The sequence below is a fragment of the Varroa jacobsoni genome, unplaced genomic scaffold (genome assembly GCF_002532875.2).
Source record: "Varroa jacobsoni isolate VJ856 unplaced genomic scaffold, vjacob_1.0 scaffold_74, whole genome shotgun sequence".
Taxonomy (NCBI): Eukaryota; Metazoa; Arthropoda; class Arachnida; order Mesostigmata; family Varroidae; genus Varroa; species Varroa jacobsoni.
This window is the reverse complement of record NW_019212976.1, coordinates 104541-125897: the sequence shown is the minus strand read 5'-3', so window position 1 is coordinate 125897 and position 21357 is coordinate 104541. Positions and strand designations below refer to the sequence as shown.

Below are 21357 nucleotides of genomic sequence, written 5' to 3'. Positions count from 1 at the left end.
GCTGTTTGACCTCTATGAAGAGCGAAGTAGGGCAGGGACCTTCTTTAGGCTGAATTCTACATGAAATTCCATTCACTGCACAATGGAATCACAATGGATTTTTTCATGATACGCAGAAACAAACAAACGGTAAAGAGGAAAGGGAAAAACTAAATAGGCCGAGGTACTGATGTTTAACCCTAATAAATAAAGGCGGCTTGTGAATCTCTAAGTGCGTTGCCATGGTAACCATGAATACGCGTTCAACTTTCAGAGTTGGTAGCGGTTAGTGTGGCATATGATTCAGTTTGAGAAGCTCGTTAGAAAAAAAAAGTTCACCAAAATCCGCCTTATACAATGCGTAGCGCCTAAATACATGTGTCAAAGCCAATAGATAAAGGTTCAAAGGAGTGTGTGAGGAACTTCTAGTTATATCTGTTTGCCGCGTCATTGGAATTGATAAAGATCAGCTATCTTTTTCGTTTTATCCCGTGGAACGAATCCCCATAATTAAGCTTTTCCTAACCGATGGTGTACGGCATCGCAAATATGTATGCTACCCGCACTGTTATTTTCGAAAAACTCAACACATTCTTAAGGCAAACATCACATGCGGTCCCATGGGAAAAAATGAAAGGATGTAGTAGAGAAATATATATATTTTTTTCGATGATTCTGTTCAATTATTCCATAAAGCTCTACTTAAAAACAACTTTTATATATGGCCTTTAGCAACTTTTCCATCGCTGCTGACATTTCTTAGAGTTATCTTTGAGACGTGACTATTAAAAGTCTTTTTTTCAGGTACGTCGTTCATTATAACGTTTTCCATTAAACCTACCGTACCGGCAGATGTATAGGTTTGATTTTCGATAGCTGAAGGCAAAGGTTCTTACATCTAGTTGCGGAAGATACCAGACCGTTCTCCACTGGATCTCTGATTTTGATTTCATAAGAAACTTGAGTACAATTGGCAGATCTCTTTACTCCGTCTACGAGGCCATCAGGCTAAACGTGATTACGACGCATGCGTTGAATATCCTTGCGACAGTAAATTCGAGTAAGTTTTTCGCGGACTGTAGCGAAAACAAGGCTTGGTCGAATGTATTTTTCGTTTCAAGCGACCGAAAGAACGTTAACGGCATAAGGTTAAAGGCTCATATCTGTAAGCCTGTACGTCCGATGATAACATCCACCAACTATTCTGTCCTGCTTCATGAAGTATGAAGCTTTTTCTAAAGCTTTAAGGGGCCTAATTGCTTCCTCCGCTACGCCAATAGGCATTTAAAGGACCCTCAAGACACATTAATTCCTGTAATTGATAAGAAAATTGATTTCAGGTGTTTCAATGAGGCAGCCGTGTCCTCAAGGTACAACAATGACGTACACCCAAGGTGCGACTGGCAATCTTGCAACACAACACAACTCAGCCCCTGTTAGCGATCACAGAAGGTGCTATTGCACGCAACGTTCTGTGTGATAAAATGTTTGAAAAGTAAGCGTGACGATTTCTGAGAGGTTCAGAACAGCATGTAAATAGTAAACTATCAAGCTCATTATTGGCCACCTTCATAATCACCTGAAGAGCACGACCTAAAAAGCCTTAATCAACACGCCTTCTAAAAGAGACGATCCACGCTTCCCAATGAGTTCGTCGTAGTAGTTCAGAATGACAAACCGCATCCAAATTGTACAGGATCATTTGATTATACGTATTTTATACTGGCGCGTGCGTTCGACAGAGTGAACTACAATTTTTTAGGTTAATTCCTTTCAATATTAGCATATGGAACATTTAGATGCTGCTGATAAAGGTCCAGCTTCAAAACAGAACTTCCCGCACTATCACAAATACAGCCCTAAGCGGTCCTATGCCTAATCAATTTCCCACCCACTTAAATTTTGGTGCTTTTTCCGGATCATCCATGATGAAGGAGTGGTTACGCTCCTTACGCGCCGTAGCAGACAAAGACAATGTGAATTAACTGCATTGATAGAACTGCGAGAGCAGGACGTATTTAGGATCTACTTGAATGGCGTATACTGCAGTCGTCGTAGTAGTTGTCAACTGCTTCGTGATTGAATCAAAGTGCATTTATTCGACTCTACTTCAACATACAGTTCGTAACGTTCTTAGACTTTACCTTCCTTATCTATGGGGTGAACGCCAGCATAATCGTACGATCAATGCAGAAGTGTCTATTGCTGTGTTAGCTTGTGAAAAGAAACGTGCTCTATTACTATATGTAGGCTATAGCCTTCGTAAAAACCTTCATGCAACCTGCAAGACAAACGCTCAAATTAGTTAGTTAGTTAGTGTTTTTAAGGAGAAGCTGGCCAGGAGACTGCCTCTTACGCTGCCTTTTAATTTATGATATGTTCAAAAAAACGAACGTTGCTCTCTTCTAAATATGATAGTTAACTACGTGCGCAATACGTGCCTGCATGTTGCGGTCGTTAAAGTGGGCATTTTGTAACCAAATTCGGTACGGCTTCTCATTTGGAATAGGCCCGGGAATGCCGCAGCATTTGAACTGAAAATCATAATCATTGTACGACAGAAAGGCAACAGATAATATTGCCATATATACCCGTAAAGCAATAATCACCGATTGACGCGCACTGATTTATACATTAAACAAAATACAGACGCAAGATATTTTATACGGTTCTATATACTTACGGTTTTTGAGATACTGTATTATTGATTTGTGCACACAAAATACTTGATTATAACCAACAAAATTTAGTAGCATAGTTCGTTAGGCGCAATAAGTCGTTATATGTATTTTAATCGGTCCGCATTTGCTTTTAGGCATGTTAGGTTTCTTTTTATAAGAACGTCGTCGTATCGTTCATTGTCGTAGCATATCGTAAACCTGTTTATGATAATAAAGCACGAGGATTATTGTTCGTATGTATTACGTGTCTTTGAACGGCGTCCCAGGCCTTGGTGACGACCGAGTCGTTCTTATAAATCGGGATCGACATCAGCATCTCTTGATACATCCGCTCGTCCACCTGCAAAGTTACGGAATTAACGCCTAATTACTAGTACACGTCTAAGTTGACCTAGGACAACTTGACAAAAAAGGGCGACTGAATTTATTTAATTGTGTGCATTCAATTCAAAGCTCTAACTACCATTATAGGTATGTAAATAATTCGCTAAACTTTTAACTATCTAAAGGTAAATCACCCGCCTATAGCCAAGAAGAAACGTTTGCCTGTCTTTTGGTGCGTCATCAACATATATTGATATATATATATGTATATATACTCGTGATCTTGTCCTTATTATCATGAAGTAATGAAAATTCTTACCTCATTTCGGAATACGTAACCGAGAATTCCGCCAACCATCATCACGATAAACAACATGAATAGGATAACGAAAAACTGAAATCAATCACAGACCAACAATGAGCCATACGATGCCAGAGTTAATTACTTACATAAATATCGCAAGATAAATATACAAACTATAGCTCTATACAAATACGAATATCCATCTAACAAAACTAACCTGGATTACTGCCTCTGGAAGATTTTCTACTAGAGGACTAGAATCGTTTAACTAACCCCTATGGATTTCTGTACGGATCATTGGATTTCGGCATGAACAACTTTCTAAGTTAGATTTCTCGCAAACGCTAGCTACTTTGCTGAAGAAACTAATTTCGTCTAAGTACAAATGCTCTTGATTCGTTGTACATCTTGTCCTTATATAGCAGCACCACATAGAAATTCAAGACCACGCTCGGTTCAAGCGACCCCAAATTTTCAATGTGATCCGGTTTAAAATCAGTTACGGTTTGTTGTAATGAAATTGTCCATTCTTCGAACACTTCGGAGTTTGTCCTGCCACTCAAACCGAATCTCATTTTTCTGCTAGAACCGATTCCGTTGAACCCTGTTCGTATGCAACTGCTCGCTCCGTTTTTTCGGAGATTTCGAGAGAGCAGTGAAGATCGAATGCGCACATTTGCTTTCGAAGTTTTGGTCCACCCATCTATTTGCTTCCTGATCTAAGGGTGCTGAAGTCGATGCATATGTGCACATTTTGGGCGGAAAAACAGTGGCAAAGCATCATGGCTAGTTCAGTCTAGTCAAGCACAGGAGCCGTTAACGACCACCTACCTAGAAGCATCTACTCCGCTTCTACGTCAAATCTAACTATGATTTGGTTAAGACGAGAGCCTGTCCATTGTCTCACATCAAAGACCTCAAGACGATCAGCTTCATATTGGGCATCGTTAAGAGCTTTGCGTCCAGAAGCGTTTTCTATTCGGTGCTACGTGGAACGAACGCAGTATATCTGCTACAGGGATCCTTAACTTTGGCAACTGCACAGTTATCGGACGCAAACCTTGACTTCAGCTACGGCTAGGCCTTCTTATATTCAATAGTGTCATGCGATCTTCGCAAAGGCCGTGATGCAACACTGCGCCTTGACCTTATTCAGCGACGCGACATGCTCCAACATAAATTTCCTGGGTGAACGTTTTAGGATCACTTAGAGTCACGCATAATGTCGTGGCTTAGTATTTGCCTTGAAGCTGCTCAAAAGCCTTGAACATCCCAGCGTTGCTCGCACCGAATTCACCCGACTGGACTGGACTGGGTTGGACCTTGTGTAAGTCGACCCGAGGAGGCACCTGTTGCTGCTTCTGACATCTTAGCCCATTCCCCAGTAGATATGCTTGCGACAACGTAATTCTCTCCGCTGTCTTCGTCGGGCGCTCCATCAGGGCTCCCTGATTTGTAGCTTCACCGACCACTTCATCGATCCTCGATTTGACTGGTCCTTTAGCAACTCAGCTTCACTCCCTTTTGACCAACCATAGTAACGACGAGCTATTACTAGTACAAATACGACTGATCTACTATGCATTTCGGCCATATAGCGACGGAAGCACCTAAGACAGGTTATATTACAATACATTTATATACTATATATATAGTACTTCTTAGCGACTCCTATTAATATGGATGCGTATGTGCGTCTTGTAAATAAAATTTCAGGTATACAATTTATACATTTGAGCGCTCAACTTAATGCTATAGCAGCATTACATTTTCGTCATATTGCTCCGTTCTGATGTTTTTATATCGTCTTGCGTCAAGGGTCGATCTTCTTACAAGGAAATTTTCGTTAGCAATTTTAGTAGTCTTTAACATATCTAAGGCAAATTCCATATGCTGTAACATCGGAATGCCAAGGGTGGTCCTGTTTCTACGCTATCGTAAGCCTATCGTTAGCTTCCGGTCAACGTAATGCGTTTCAACTGTTTATAATAAAATACATGTTACCACTAATTGTTGTCTACCAACAAATACACATTAATGGTTCCAAACTGCCACGAGCACAGATAGAGGATATCTGCGATATGATTGTTTACTTAATGTAAGAACAAACCCGATCGATCGCATGCCGCAGCTCTGTCAGTGCGCGATTTTAACAAGGGTTTGAGAAAACGCTTCCGCGAAGAGTTTTTATTAAGGAAGACTATCCACCAAGCACAAAATAGACAACACACAAAAAGCACGCGTTTATGAGATGTTTGCCGACGCTACGTATACGTTCAAACGCAGCGGCTTTCTCTTTGATGACGACATCATTTAAATTAATGAAATATTCGACATAAAAAAATAGGAGCAGATATTTTTTTTATGTTGAATATGTCCGGTTTCTCAAGTGCAGATCTTACAGACTAAAAGCAAAAGGAAGAAGGCCCAACGAAGAACAATGTGAGCCAAATAAAGGAAAACATCTTGATGCGCGTCAGGTTCAACAGATACCTTTCAAACGATACAGTAGAGCTTATAGCACAAAGCTATCCACACTTGCAATAGTAAACACTAAATTTGTAGCAGTAGAAAAGCAATAGTAAATGTATTCCTGTAAATAACAAATAAACAATAAAGTCGGGCAGAGTATAAAAACCGAAACTCGCAAAGTAACGAATATGCTTTGTCTGATAGATGGATTAATGGGTCAGTGTTTAGGAAATTTTCATTCCTGAATTTCTTTTCTAAAAATGCTTTTGGTAGCTAACTAAACAATAGTAGCCTTGGTAGCCCTGAACATTGAATTCCAATCGTTCGTACTCGTGATAGCAAAGATAAAATGTCATCGGTTGACTTATATAATAGTCTTCAACTTGACTTAAATCGATTATTTAAAGGAATCCGTAGAAACGTTTCTGTATCGCTCTCGGCAATTAGCAGCGTGTGAACAGGTCGTCGGAATCACCTCTGTGGTCCTAGAGGGGCCAGCGGGAATGAGTTTTGCTAGATTTGACTAGGGTTTCTCTAACAGACTTATGGGTCGGTATGGTAACTATTTGGCAATGCTAGACCTTGAGTCAGCGATAACCGCATTTCATGGTTACGCACCCCAACAGACGTGTATTAACTTCTCAGCTTACGACGTCCATGCAAAAGCGTTCGACATGTTCCACCCATTCGTCTTTCGCCTGCCCATATAAGATGTGGTGGTTATTGAAATCGGCGGTTCTCGCGCAACAATACACACAGACCGTTATCAAAAAGGAAGAGCATGGGAGCGACGATTTGTAAACGCCGTAAGTATTATCATATTTCCAGGATGACGCTGTATCGGCTACAGTTTAAATCTAAATAAAACCTACTTTAAAATTCATAAAGTGTGCATACATATCTATAGCACCTAGAATAATCTAACGCATCGACATTACCAGCGTTCCTTCAAAACCTTGTTTTAAAGAGATTGGCTCAAGCTTGTGCCGGCCTTGCCCAACCTTATCATAGCAAGCCACATAACGACAAGCCAGTGGGTCAAGACCTTTATTTGATAATAGTATACGGTGTGTGCATATAGCACGCTACCTAAACACGTGGAGTGGGCGTAAAATCGTCTCCACCGTCAAGCTTCAGATCTCGCTCACGTGTTCGTGGACGAAAAGATGTGAGTTAGTATCATTGAAAAGAAAAACCGAAGTTTCGAAGGAACAAGCATTGGATACTATTTTATACCAATGAATAATATGAAAAGAGTTCACGTTGTCTTTAGCCTTACGTGTTTTGCTTACTAGAAAGAGGACACTGGCTACGCTGCAGGTGTTTCATTAGATCAAGCCTATGTAATTTACTTGTGTGCCGGAATAAAATTGTGTCAGTTGGGGTAATAACTTACTGTTAAAAGCATGCACTTAATCTCCTTAAATGCTCCAAGGCATCCTAGCAATGAGACAAAAGTTACTATACAGCCAGTTGCAATCAGGATGGCGGCCGATGACACGTACAGATCGGTGCCCAATAGACGCTCCATGAAGCTCCTACGTACCAATAATAATTCAATGTAAGTTGCACTAGTTAAAAGAACGTGATTTTATTATACCTTTATATATACTGAATTTACTTTAGCTATTTGGACCGTATGGAAGCATTCGTGACAACGTATGGCAGTGAATACATTATCTTTAATAAAACAGGCGGCAAAAATGACCTTTTGAGAAATAATGCAGGAAACGTAACAGAAGAATAAAAATTAAGGTTGAATAGACGTATGCGCTACGCGACGCGACAATGCACGTGACTACCTATCTGCGAGGGTCCAGGCGCCAACTGAGAAGACGACCATTCCGCCAAGCATGATGACCAAATTGGCCACGAACAACGAATACTTCACCACACGTCCGCAGCCTTCTAACATCCTTGTATCTGAAATTTATGAGAGCTCTATTAGGCCGTCATTGTCGTTCGAATCACTATCGGACTTCTCGTCCGTAATGCCGCTGTTAAGCATTCAGAACATAGATTAAAGTTGCTTACAACACAACGACTAAACGCGATAATACCGTGAAAAAGCTAAAAAATCTAAAATCCAAGCATCAACCTGAACATCTTACCGAACCTCTTGCGCTTTATCTCCACTCACTACGAACTTCCGCCATTTATGCTTATTTGTTCCGCTCTTGTCGTGATCCGGCACACGGAAATCTATCAAAGTATCAATTTTGACATGATGCCGAAATTTGAGTAATTTTTTCCCATTAGCAAGTATAGAGGATTTTGGAAAAAAGAAAAAAATTGGTAATTAGTAGGAACAATGTTCTGCAAGTGTAGCGGATGTAACTTCTAACTGTAATCTTTGCATTTTTGCCACCATTAATCCTGCGATGTGAGGTCGTGGAACACCAATGGCTTGTCTTCTGTCACAAATCTTGACTGCCTGATGTAGAGCTTTCTAGTTATCGTGTTGTGATCGTATAGTTCAGTCGTACGTTTGCTTCAGAGTTATATTGCGCTAATTCAGTTGTATCCATCTACTGCTGAAGGTAGAAGATCAATTCCGATTCGGTTCGATGCAATCATGGAAAATGTTCAAGCAAAGACGCGTTTTCAATGCCCACTTAAATAATAGGGCGCTGATTCTATCCCCTGTTCAAATGACCAAAATGTGTATGTATGATAGTCTTACATCCGCGCGCTCGGCAGAGATGCACTGGGTCGTACATCAGCTCTCAGCTTTTTGCTGCGCGCCTGAGGTAAAGGGTTGTCGATAAAGTTCACTTTCCTTTTTCCTTCCGCTGCCAATTTAGGACGCTTCCTCTAGTAGAACTTTAACCAATTACAAGGTTTATATAGTGAGCTGTCTCCGCCGCTGTAATTTGCTAAAGGTTCGAGTGACGATATCCGAGCAAACAGTCTCAAATTCCAAAAAGTACAGATGCATTTCGGATACAAAAGAAAAAAAACTGGCAAAATCTCGCTCCGCTATAAAACAGCGTCGTCACAAAATGTGACATAAGTGTTTGTCATGTTCCAGCTGAAAGACCTACTATATATACATATATATTTCTGTTTTCCTGACTGTGCGAGCCTATATTGGAATAAATGTTATACTTTATTTCACGCATCGCCTAAATTGCCCGCTGTGTTTGTGTTAGATTATTGCAATCCGCTTTGTGTAACTGTCTCGTCCTTCTGCTAGATGCGTTCATAGATCCACGAGGAATCGGTTTATTAGGGCTGCTTGACTTCGAACGGTACGATCTTTACGCCATCCTTATCGAACTGATGTGGCTTTGTAATTCATTTCACAACGTATATATTCTGTAATCCTTAAATAATGAGCACGTTTAAAAGGAGGTATGCCATCGCACATACTCCACGGGTGGACGCTCTATAACTAAAATGGAAATTTGCATGAGTACGGAGATCGAGAGAGGTCTAGCTTTTGGCGAGTCCTCGTGATAGCGTATTGACCGAGCATCAGAGGAAGAACCTTAAAGAATACGAAGCAAGACGATATTAGGACAGCTTTTAGGCCGATTATTGTTTCGATTGCTGTGGCGTTCATTGGCAAACGGGTGCTGGAGTCAGGAAAGAAATAACACTGGAACTGATTAGAAAATTGCCATATGGGAGAAATCCGGATAGGCTAATCGTTTCGCTTCTAATATCGGTGTATTCGATGAACCAGAACAGAACGTCGGACGGCTCACAGGAAATGAAGCACGCAATTTTCAAGCGATTCGACTAATCCACGTGAGGCGACCCTGAAGACAACATAAAATGTTGTAAACGTAAAGCAGGAGTAACAAAAAATATTGACAGTGATTTATTCGAAATTGCTTAGCCTAACACGGTTCCCTCACAGCGAAGCGCTGCCTTCAGTATATTTAAAGGAATACCTAAATATGATGCACATTGCTTTTGTAGATATTCATTTTATTTAGGCCAAGGCTCACACTGGCCCTCTCCTAACGAAAGACCTCTCTGTTGCGAACTAGCAATAGCATTTAAAAATCGCTATAGCGGCATGGTCTTTGTCCGTATGTGTCTGATATAAAATGGGCCGCGACTTAGCCCGAGTTTACATCGCCTTTTTGTGTATTTGCAGACAGCACAACGCGCGTACCATTATTATCACCAGTATAGTTCTTCGCTTGGCGAAATGAACCGATCTTAAGATTGGCTAGCAAGCCTACAAGTTCTTCACGTGCCATTGTAACGTAGTCAGTGTTGAATCCTTGTATGGTTATATTCGATACAGGTTTAATTTATAAGTAGCATCTTCACACGGTTTCCAATTTTGACCTTTCGATATTCTGACGAATCACGACTGTTTGTTTTTTCTTATTTATCGCAGCAGTTGACTGGCCTTTAGATATCGCACAGACTGGCCATAGGTGTTAATGCGATAGTACTATTACACGTTGCGCTGAGATTATATTACTGCAGGAAAGATTTTAACGAAGCAGAGGCACGCCACAGAGGCGTTTACTTTCTGTCGTGGACGAGCCTCTGCTATTAGCAGATTCAACTTGTTCCAACTTTCATTTACGCGATGTTCACATATACGACTACGTACACCGAGTTCCGCGACTAACGCACTTCAAAACAAGAATAGAAGATCCATTGATAGGCCAGTCTGCCTGCGCGTCTGTGTTCATTTCGTGTGCTACAATATCTCCGTGGCCGTCGATGTCCTCTATACGCAGGCAAGAAAAGATGGACCGCCATACAGTCAATGTGGCATTATGGTCACCCCGCTTAATGCCGCTGCCCAGCGCGACGATATTAAAACACTCGAGCGGCGTTGAATGCTACACAAATATGAATATCAAGACAGCCAGATCTGTCGGCGTGACATGCCGAAGCACCGGCATATACGTATATAAACATCTGTATAAACGGCGACCATAAAATCTGAATGTAAATAGTTGAATCACGAAGTTCCTTTCATGCTAGTTGTAGTAACAAGCAAAGCCCGTTTTTTTCAAACAGATTGCATATTGTTTTTATCTTAGTACAATGCAGTTGACCGTTACCTACTGTAGCTGCTGCCATTCGATTTACAAATAAATTCGCAAAAGCCCAAACCCGTGTTCGGGGTTCAGTGCGGCGATTAAATGCTGGCCTCATTGGTGCAGTGCACTGTGTATTAACTGAACCACACGTTTCAGAGGTAACAGCAGCTTTGATAATTTACGATATTATCTCAGACAGAAGACTATTGATGCAAAACAGTGTAACGTAAATAGGCACCGTGGATACGGCCACAAACTGGGTACAGTGAATAAACAGCAAACCTAATGTTTGTCGATAAAATTCGCCGCATATGCTGGACGTTGCAAATGGTCTTCGTTGGGCTATTTTATTCAGTCAAAATAGAAGAAACCTGAAGTATGCAGAAGACCAGCTGATGATCTTCAGTAAAAGGTGCGTGCAATTCGATGACAGAAAAGTTATCGAATCGAATACGCCTTTTACCTGCTACCATCAGTGATGACCTCTCTCTTTTACCCACCGATACGTACAGGGTTTCCGTGAAAAAAAGTCTACCGAAACTGAGAAAACGAGGCGGCAATGGACTGCAGCAAATCAACTTATACAACGCCCACTTTACGTAACACTAATTTCCTATATTTCTAAAAACTCACAGCGAAATGTATGGCTAAGTTTTTGGACACTTCCCATTGCACACGAGCAAGTCTACATACAAAGCGCGGTAAATTTAAAAGATATTTTTCGAGAACACACAAATATCGTACTTTGCTGAACACTGAACACGTATTTTCGTGATAATGATGATTGCTATCTTCGTCCCACACTATGAGTTCCTTCGAGTCTCTCGTCGTTGATGTCGCTCACTTCGCCTTTTCGACCCATTGATATTTTTTACTTTGAAGTGATTTGGTTGAATCTTTGAGGTTCTTTCCGACTTAACTCTAATTGGGTCATACTGACTTAAGGAAAAGATAACGCGGGACTTGCAAAACGTGTCCCGGTCAGACAATCTCGGCCAAAAGAACGAAATTGCTATAACACGCTTCCCTTTCGTCTAGCATCAACAGGACACATGATTTCAATTGCAGCTATTAATGTTACTTGTTCAAAAGGATACTGCATTAGAGGCTCGTGGATGAGTTTCATGCAGCACAGACCGCTTCTTCACGTAACTGGCATCAATATCTCCCGGCATCAGATCCACCGTCACTACTAGTACCAGTAAGAGCTCTAAATTACGCTATGTCATAGAACACATTGAAAACTTTCGCCCTTACGATCCCCGTGTGTCAATGAATGGATACCTCGTCTTCGTTTCGTCGTAATTGTCGTCACACGCCCGAAAGTTAGCTAACCAGCAAAGCATCCGACTACTGGACAATACCGGGGAAAGATACGGCTTAGTGATATACTCTCACTTAGGCGAAAGACGGCGACAATCTAAAGTCAATGTGCTAAATCCTATTCAATATACTAGCTTGGATCTACAGAACGTAAACCCTATTACGGAACAGGGCACCAAACAGCAACCTATGAACGATTGCTAAAAAGTTTTGGCCGTCTTGTAGGGTTAACATTACGAGACCGCCTATCAGGGAACATAACTTTATCACGTTGCTGCATTGTTCATTACAGAAGGAGGACGGAAAATGATCTAATAGAAATTACACGTGACGAGAGCAAGTTTTTCTGTCATAATCGATTTATTTGCAATGCTAATGTAGCCAGAGATCTCATTTAGGAATGCCATTTGCTTGATAGTGAGATATCTTTTACCCTTTGAAAAATCAGGGGGAAGACTATATTATTTATGCGGAAAGATAACATTTTTTAATAGATCGATGGAGTGCTGTTAACAGGATAGACTATCTCGACTCAAAAAGAGAGGTAAGGCCATAGTATCTTTAAGTAAGTCATTGCTATTGAACGCTAAGAAATCAATTAACATTAAGAACAAAAAAGTTCCTGCATTATTTTTAAGAAAATCAATACAAAAGCAAAACACATATATATATATAAAACTATTATTCTTATTTGACGAACGAGCTCTAACACTGTCTAGATTGTAACGCAAAGTTACACCGTTAAACCGCACAGTTAAACCGTCACTGGTGGTGACGCCGCACATGTAGATTATATATATATAGTATAGTTTTATATGGATCTATATAAAACATACATGCAACAGCGCTCGCTTTTAATGAGTTAGTGGAAAGCACTAGGAAAGAAGATAGTACATACGTAGTAATTTTGTTTCGTTGTACAAGCTTCAATGAGTCAAATATATGTAGCCACTTTAACGAGACTTCAATTGGACTTTGAGGAAAATGAACAAGCGAAGAGCAACGAGAGTTTTTACTGTCCTAAAGGGGTGGCATAATAAAACCCCTTTAAGGACCTACGCAGAGTTGTTGGATATTCTTGTGTCGATCTTATTCGAATAATGCAAGTGATTTAATAATACCGGCAGTTGCGCATGGGTTCGTGCATCCAATACCTTTCTATAGATTACCACTGAGCAGTACGAATGGAACGTAACTTTAAGAAGAACTTAGACCACTATAACAGTTTTGCTCCTTGCATAATGTAAAACAACTTGATTTTATATACTTTTACTCTGTGATATATATAACAGCAGGGTGACCTGAGGTGAAAAATCTAGGCAGAAGAATACATTATTACATAAAGGTCAACTCGTTGTGACCCATTGTCTCGCATAAAATGAAGATCGAATATCTTGTGTCATAATGAACAGATAGTCAGAAATTGAGCTAGGCCCATAAATCTCTGCTGAACTCGAAGAGCTTCAATTTAGGCTATTATCTCCACACAGTAAGCTGCCTCAGAGACAGGGTAGTAGTAGCATTGTCATAGCACCTTGAACAATTCGCTATTTATGTATCGATCAAGCTAAAACCTTGACCACTTTTGATCGGTTGGCAGGGCCTACTAAGTCGCTCCGCACTCATAAATCTGACAAACGCGATGATGTCATAGGCAAAATGTTGGCGATTGCCTAAAGCAATCGCTCTTTAGATGGACTTTTATGCGCGTAAAGCACTAGTAACATCAACTCATTATGTCGTCTCGCTAGATTTTATCGGTTTGCAGGGAAGTCAGTCCGTTGGGAAAGTTATAGATTTACAGTGCTCCAAAACGGACATAACGCCAAACTATTCAAGGAACTTGTGCTGCTGCAACAGATCGTCGTTTTTCTCTACCTCCTCATCGACTCAAACGATTTTGTGGAACAATGGCAAAGATACATACGTGCGTTCAATTTGGAAGCTCTTTTGAGGTAAGGTAAGCTATTTCCACCCAACAATAGCCGGATAGAAACACAGAAAAAGAAGAACGCATTGCGGTTAATGATAGTAATTGTTAGAAATATCTATTTTTCTCAAACGTGCTTCACTAGCAACCAGTCTGCGGCGATAACGTTCATCTATATAACAAAACTTGCACCAGCACTTTTCAAATCAATCATTCCTTAGTCAAGCCGATGCGAAGGTACGCCATCTTACATATATAGTAATTGCTGCGAATAAAGATGTCGAGCTGAAAACGTTTTTCAAAAACCGCACTTCATGCCACATATCGACCCCCACAAACCCAGAACAAAAATTAGAAGTTTGCAAGACGAAACGTCTTTAGAATTATTTCAATTTTATTGCGATGGTGTCATTGAAGTTGTCTGGAACAGTAAAGAGAGTAACGATGAAAAATCTGTATACATTTGATTGAGATAACACGGACCCTATAACAAACCTCCCTAGTGGCTAAAGTGCGGTAGAAGATTATATCTGTTTATATCTATTCTCGAAGACACATTAAATATATACAGGCACAACATAAGCAGTCAATTAATGCGTGATCGCAATTATAGAATGGAATGTACCCTTTTTTTTTGTTTATCACATGTGGTCAAATCTAATGTATATAATGCTAGATGACCTGTGCGAATAAATAGGGTTATTGTAAGTGCACATAAATATATAAGGAATCATGATATTTCGTTCGAGTCTCAAATAAGCGGGTATAGTATATTCAAAGGGAACAGCAGGACACGATGCTTATGCTAACGTTTCAGGCTACTACAGTATAACGTAACTTGTGTCCTGTACGCTCGAAGGCTGCAATGTGCAACAAAGTAGATTTTTGTGCGGTAAAAATCACAAACGTTACTACAACTACTAGATTTAGTAGCTCTCAGATATATTTATGTAGTATATGTACCTGCACAATAAGAGCAATCGACCCCTTCAATCACTCGTGGCACTTCATCGAGGTTTGAAAGATTGCTTATGTCCCAATTGCATTGACGATATTTTATCATTGTACCCTCTTTATTTTTCCCTTGTTTTTTAGTCATTTTAGCAACCAGGTCAATAATCCAACCAGTAAATGGATAATAACGACTCGTCACATGCCTCAGATACGAGATTTAAAGATACAAATATCTGCAACGATTCAAATTATTACTAAATTAATAAGCGGAAGGTATAAAAAAAGGAGCAAATTATTTGAATATCTGCACTTATCGCTTAATTATTTGACCTTATTGCGTGTCTTCCATTTGTGTATGTTTAGAACGGAGGGCAAACCCTAGAATCTACTATTGCATAACATGCCGGGTTCGGTTATAATGCAACACTATGTATGAATACAGTTGAATTGATGTTTTTAAAATGCCTTAGGGACATTTTGTATATAGTCAAACATTGTACGTATTCGTGGCTTGTATTTTCCTCACGAGTGATGCGGACTCTGTCGGCAAACGTCATTTTCCAGCTGCAGTTGATAATTTCAACAGTATTACAACACTCGACGAATTCAATATACTTGCAAAGTTCCAAAAAGATGGCTACGATGAAAAATCGTATTTTTTTTATTATGCTGTTTGGTGTTCCGGGAAACCAGTCAGTCGATTTACATCGTTTCTTTCAGTATAATGGCGAGTGCAACCATCAATGCGATCGCGGCACATTAAAAATGATGATCGTTCATTTATTCAGTGGTTGTACTATGCCATCTATAGAACTCGTTGAATGTTGCGCGCGCATCGGATAGTCGGCAAAGAAAATTCAAGATGGCCGCGCGTGCGGGCGTGTAGCAAAGATAAATAGTATTTACTTCAGTAGTTCCCATGATAAATTGCACAGTGTCATAGTTTCAGCAGCGTCGACGGAAATCATGATGACTGATTGGCTCTATTTTTAATCTGAGGTTTTCGAACGTGACGTATAGATGTTTCTCAGTTAGATCGGTGCGGATAGCAATAATTATACTGGTCATACTGTCACATTGCAGTGTCGTTGATAACTCCCAATGTGGATCCTATTCAATCCGCCCGGTCTGTATTTCATCTACGTTGGCTGCCAGTATCTGCGCTACCAGGACTAAGGACGAAGTTCATTGTTAGCCTTGGCAACGAATTCGCAGGCCTTTAATAAACCATTACATTGCTTTGTTAAAAGGGCGCTGATTAAATTACTTTGTGGAGGCTATTTAAGGTCGATTATAGGTTAGGGGACGGGAAGAGAGGACTGAAATAGAGCTACCTGCCTCTCCCTAATTAAAATAGACTGCGAGTTTGTTCTATCGTAACTTCTTGCTTCTAAGTTCTTGCGTAATTCTCTGTCTTGATTGTCGGTACTTTTTTTAATTCTCTGAATCGGGAGTTTCAAATATTAATAAAGAGGGCTAGTCTCACTGCATCGTATTTAAATTGAGACGCTTGTTTTCTTTTATCTTGGCCAATTGTCATTAAAAATTTACATAAATGTCTGTTTGTAGCTATTCACTCTTATGTCAATATAACATACTAAAAAAAGCGTAAGCAAAAGAAACAACAGTTATTCAGAATTCTACTTATTTTTGTGAAGGAGCTTTATAATAAGTAGCGCATGATAGGCACGTGTCTATTATAGGTGTACCTGAGCTGCTTAAGCAATTATGAAGCTTTTTTGTGCATTTTAAGATAAAAGGATCACAATATATAGAATGATAGTTAAGGGAAGATGAGAAAGTTGAGTTTCGGATAGTACGATCGTAAGCTGCAAAAAGGGCCATTTCTATTGGCTTGTATTAAGGTTGTTAACAAAGATTTTTTTTTATTACAAGCATCTTATTCGCAACGCTTTGTTACATCATCAGTGGAATCTAGGTAAATTATATATTAGAAACTTTCCTATTTTGAAAGCTAAGTTAAAATAGGTATCTACATAACATGTTTATTTAACGTCTTTCAGCTAAAAATTGCAATCGTGACTATCCCGTTTATTCAATACAATTCCTGTTCACAATTGGCTGAATTTCTCTCGTGTTAGCGTTTGGGTAAACATTTTCTCCATAACATAATATCCAGCGCGCGTCGACGTTCTCATGTCGAAACTTCAATATGTCTCTTGTTCAATAGTACCTAGTAACGCAGCCAATCCAAGTCTGGGATGCTCAATGACGACATGTGCCTGCTTTTAAACATGCTCAGATCTTTAGACAGCCGACGCTTCACTAACTGGCCAATAGATGGCAGCACACCATTTTGCTAGAAAACGTACGGCCTTTCGTTAAAAATTGTGCCTATTCAAGATGTCGCACAGAAGCTGATAGAATACGCAGATGAACTTTTTTGTTGATGGCATCGCCTTACAGGAAAAAGTACGGTGCGATGATGCCCTATTCACCGGACGCCACAGTCAAAAGCCGACCACATGTGGCAAATTTGTTTCTAACCATAGATGGACGGTGAAGAAGCGAGCAATCGTTCCTACGCTTAATGCTTGCATCAACAACATATTCTCGTCAGAGAAGAATCGGAGAGGACCTGCCGCTATATTTTTGAGGGAGTAGAGATGCAAACTATATTGGACGAGCCTTGTGATTTTAACGACCTTAGAGATTATCTGTTTCTATTTTAAAATATATGATGCTTAGCTGAGGTTTCGTGAGCTACCGGTAGGATGGTAGTCTCATCTGCATAAAATTTTTTCATTATTACAGATACACTTTTGGGCAGCGTCGATTGATTTTAAAGTTCGCGCTATTTTTGTCTGTTTTCGTATTTCCCATCGAGCTGTTCTAGTACTTAATTTTATTTCTTTCACAATCGCTTGCGGCTATGTCGATTTGATAACCGAAGAAGATTGATCTATAACTGGATGCAAAAAGAATGAGTAGTAGCTGATCTTCATGTATGTATATATATATATATATATATATATATATATAATGACAAAACCATGTTTTCTACCACGTTTGCCTGCATCTTCCCTTGGACGAATTTCCATCCAGTTATGCTCTTTGCGGATAAACGCATCTGTGTACAAAGTAAATATTGCGCTCCTTGGCACTTCAGTGTGAGATTTACCGAAGCATGTGTTTTTAAGCCCTCATAATGCAATGCAATCATCACGTCAATACAAATGTGAAAAAAAAAAAACAAAAAATGATTTCCTTACAAACTAAGTCTAAGCCAAATATTGTTATGCGTAATGAGACAATGTCCGTGTCCTACACCAAACAAGGACCCGACAAAGGAATAGATGTCAAAGTTTCGGGCAGAAGGAAAGGTGGAAGTGCTAAGTATATTCGAGCGGAAGCTGATGCTTATACTGAACAGTTATTATTAAAAAATATTGCACGATAATATATATACATATATATATATATATATCTTGTTTACTGTCAACGAGATATCAACAATATAGATACCTGATCCTGCGCATATCATATCCTTATAAGAAGTTCATATTGGAGATAGTAACTGCTCGAGCTGAAGCGTACTGTTGACAAAATCTTTTATAGGTTAGGAAGGGCTCGTACCTCAAGACAAAATTATTTTTGTGCTGCATACTACTTAATAAATTTGGTGTGTCACTATTGTACTATCATCAATATAGTAAAATTTTCCAACGTAAACAAGTGATTCTTAAAGCCTTGTCAGATATAAAAAACGTCAAATGGGTCACACATTGCTGACTCAAGTCTCACTCAATCAGCACTTGCATAACTACGAGCTCATATGCCTAAATGAACATGTCCAAGGGCAAATGGACACAGGAGCTTACCCAAGTTCTTTACACTGAGATACTAATGCCGGATCGCATTCAAGGGACTAGACACGAGCGTAACGTTCAAGCGTCTCCCGATAAAGAACTGTCTATGCGAAGGCTAAAATGAAAAAAATGGCATGATGAATGCTAAACGCATTTTATGTTGGTTTTTAAAAAGCACAGGGGCATAAAGCGTCGCAAATGGCGATTGTTCAGAAACGTGTATATATATATATATAAGATACTATGTATTACTTTCTCTTCAGTCCTGTAACTATTAGCCTGTAGTCCTGTAACTGTTTAGCTACAGTTATTGTTATAGCTGTCTTGTCTATAAGCTCCGTATTATCGTTGCACAACTTTTCTTTAATCTTCTCGCAAACGCAAAATGTTATTTTTATCCCACGCGTCTGGGACTTTCGGTCTCACGGTTTTTGCGTAAGCAAGCCAGCACACTTACGGGTACAGTGTAACGCATGCGTGTATACATGCACGTCGATTCTGTCTGATAGCATGGCCTAAACAGCAACAGTAGCGCTAGCGAGATAGCGGCTACATTTGTCCTCCCCATCTTTCTTTCTATCTTGTATTAGCTGTGACTCTCCTACGTACGTTCTCCTTTACGTTCCGCCTACAATTAAGGACCACTACAGGGATTGCTGCATCGGCCACTGCTGTTCGGCTCCGCGTTTCGACTGCTAATGCTGATACGAAGAACATCCTCAAAGAGCGTACTTCGTGAAGCAATCGCGAGTTGCTATGCCCGACAATTTTAAGCCACAGTGATACTAGCTTAGCGTCTAATGAATGCAATATAACGTTTACGAAATTCGCGAGCTTAATGTTGCAGTTTATCCCGTTTCTTTTCCATATTCGTCTTTGGCTTTTCCGCACTTCAGCCAGGCTGATGAGCTTGGCTTTTTTTTTTTATCTATCTTGTATCGATGCTGCTCCGCCACAACAAAGTCTTCGTTTGCATGCACGTGCATACACTGTTCGGTGTATATATCGACGCGTAATTGCATTGCATTGCATTGCATATTCTCTCTCTCTGCAAGATGAAAATTCAGCGAGGTAGACAACCATCATAAATGTGATCTTGTATCATATAATAGAAAATAAGCCCGGTATATCGAAGAATGCTGAAATACTGGACACTGTCATCTCTTAACGGAAGATGTTCTAAAGCGGTATTTATAAAATACTGTTTTTCTTTCTCTCTTAGAGATATCGTGCATGTTGAAAAAAAAAAAACTATTCGCATTATGTTTTAGTAAAAAGAGCTATGAAAAAAGCAACTGGTTTTCTCCGCCCAAAGCAGAGTTCTTCGAAAATTCATAGAAATATCAACTATTCATTTCACGTACGTGGGCGCAAATGCTTTATATTTAAAATGAGAGCTTTTTATATACAAGTCAAATTGTTTAGTATAACAAATGAGAAACACGTCACGTAATAGGTAGATCTAGAATTGTTATAATTTATATGTAGGAGATAACAGTTCATTACAATTATATCTAAAAAGTACTGCGTCACGTGAGATTTCGACGATTTCCATCCATTCATTAGCTACCCCTGGTACCAGACATGGGTCAGTTCTTTTTAAAACAAAACAGCAGACCGTCATAGCGAACAACAGTGCGTCGTTTTCAAAGTTCGAGCGGAGATCAGCCGTGATTTAATCTGTCCGTCTTGGGCAAACACGATCAAGATTAGAAACTTCCTTTCTTTGGCTGAAATCTGTGGTTCATGAGGCTTGAAAAATATATGAAAGCGACTTACAAACAATTTTTAATATGGTCTAGATTTAAAGGGCTGGAAAGTCCCTGATAATAGCTCAAACAGCCATCTTTTATACATGTGGTCTTTGATACAGAGGCTAATGATCGTCGTACAAGGCGAAACATGAACTGCCAATTGGCCATTTTGAATTGTTCTATGTTATTTTTCCACCTGTCAAGCTATCCGATTGTTTCGAGCCCCTCAATTCTTAGGACAGTTGTCAACCTTAGATTTAATTCCGCTAGAATTTTTTCTCGTGTGCAGCTTAAACAAGCAACACTTCAGTGGGTTTATACCTACTAATATCGCTTGACGCGCAACTACTTCTAAAGCAGGTCGAAGAAAGCAGGTTAATTTGTGGTTTAATTTAAACTTCAACTGCAATAAATAACGGTTACATTGAATACACAGAACAATTTAGAACGACACTTTCAAACTATGCGAAACACTTCACTATTGTAACCGTTTTTTGTTTAAATATAGCCTTCGAAAGAGAAGCTAAAAAAAGATTCTCAATTTTGTCATGCCATCCTGTAGAATCAGCTTGACCTGAACAGAGCAAACAAGATGGCGTCGAGCTGACCACCTCGTCATGGTAAGTCGAATAGCGAAGTAACATCATGAGCGGGTATTAGCACGATTTACCACCGTCAGATAATCTACGAATATTTCATATACTCTTGCGTAAAGTATACTCGTCGCGAAAATGAAATTTTGTCATGTTTAGCTGCTGTGTTCAGTAGCTGTTCAGAGCCTGTGTATA

General features: G+C 39.7%; 1 protein-coding gene and 1 long non-coding RNA gene across 7 annotated transcripts in view; one reads left to right on the top strand and one right to left on the bottom strand.

Moving 5' to 3' along the window:
• LOC111262833 (CD151 antigen) overlaps positions 1-21357 on the bottom strand; it is a 47771-nt gene that overhangs the window by 5496 nt on the left and 20918 nt on the right. For 2 of the 4 annotated variants that reach the window (XM_022837439.2, XM_022837417.2), the window contains 5 exons: positions 7563-7683; positions 7157-7298; positions 3304-3378; positions 2905-3000; positions 2421-2513 (listed from right to left, as the gene is read on the bottom strand). In XM_022837439.2, coding sequence (XP_022693174.1) covers positions 2421-2513; positions 2905-3000; positions 3304-3378; positions 7157-7298; positions 7563-7683 — 527 coding nt within the window. The other 2 variants (XM_022837455.2, XM_022837448.2) reach the window with 2 other exon arrangements.
• LOC111262912 (uncharacterized) overlaps positions 13704-21357 on the top strand; it is a 9081-nt gene continuing 1427 nt past the window's right edge. Inside the window, exons 1-2 of one of the 3 annotated variants that reach the window (XR_002681921.2) lie at positions 13704-14056; positions 17413-21189. This is a non-coding gene — a long non-coding RNA (uncharacterized LOC111262912). Of the gene's footprint in view, positions 14057-15126; positions 21190-21357 lie in introns of all 3 variants that reach the window. The other 2 variants (XR_002681922.2, XR_015312045.1) reach the window with 2 other exon arrangements.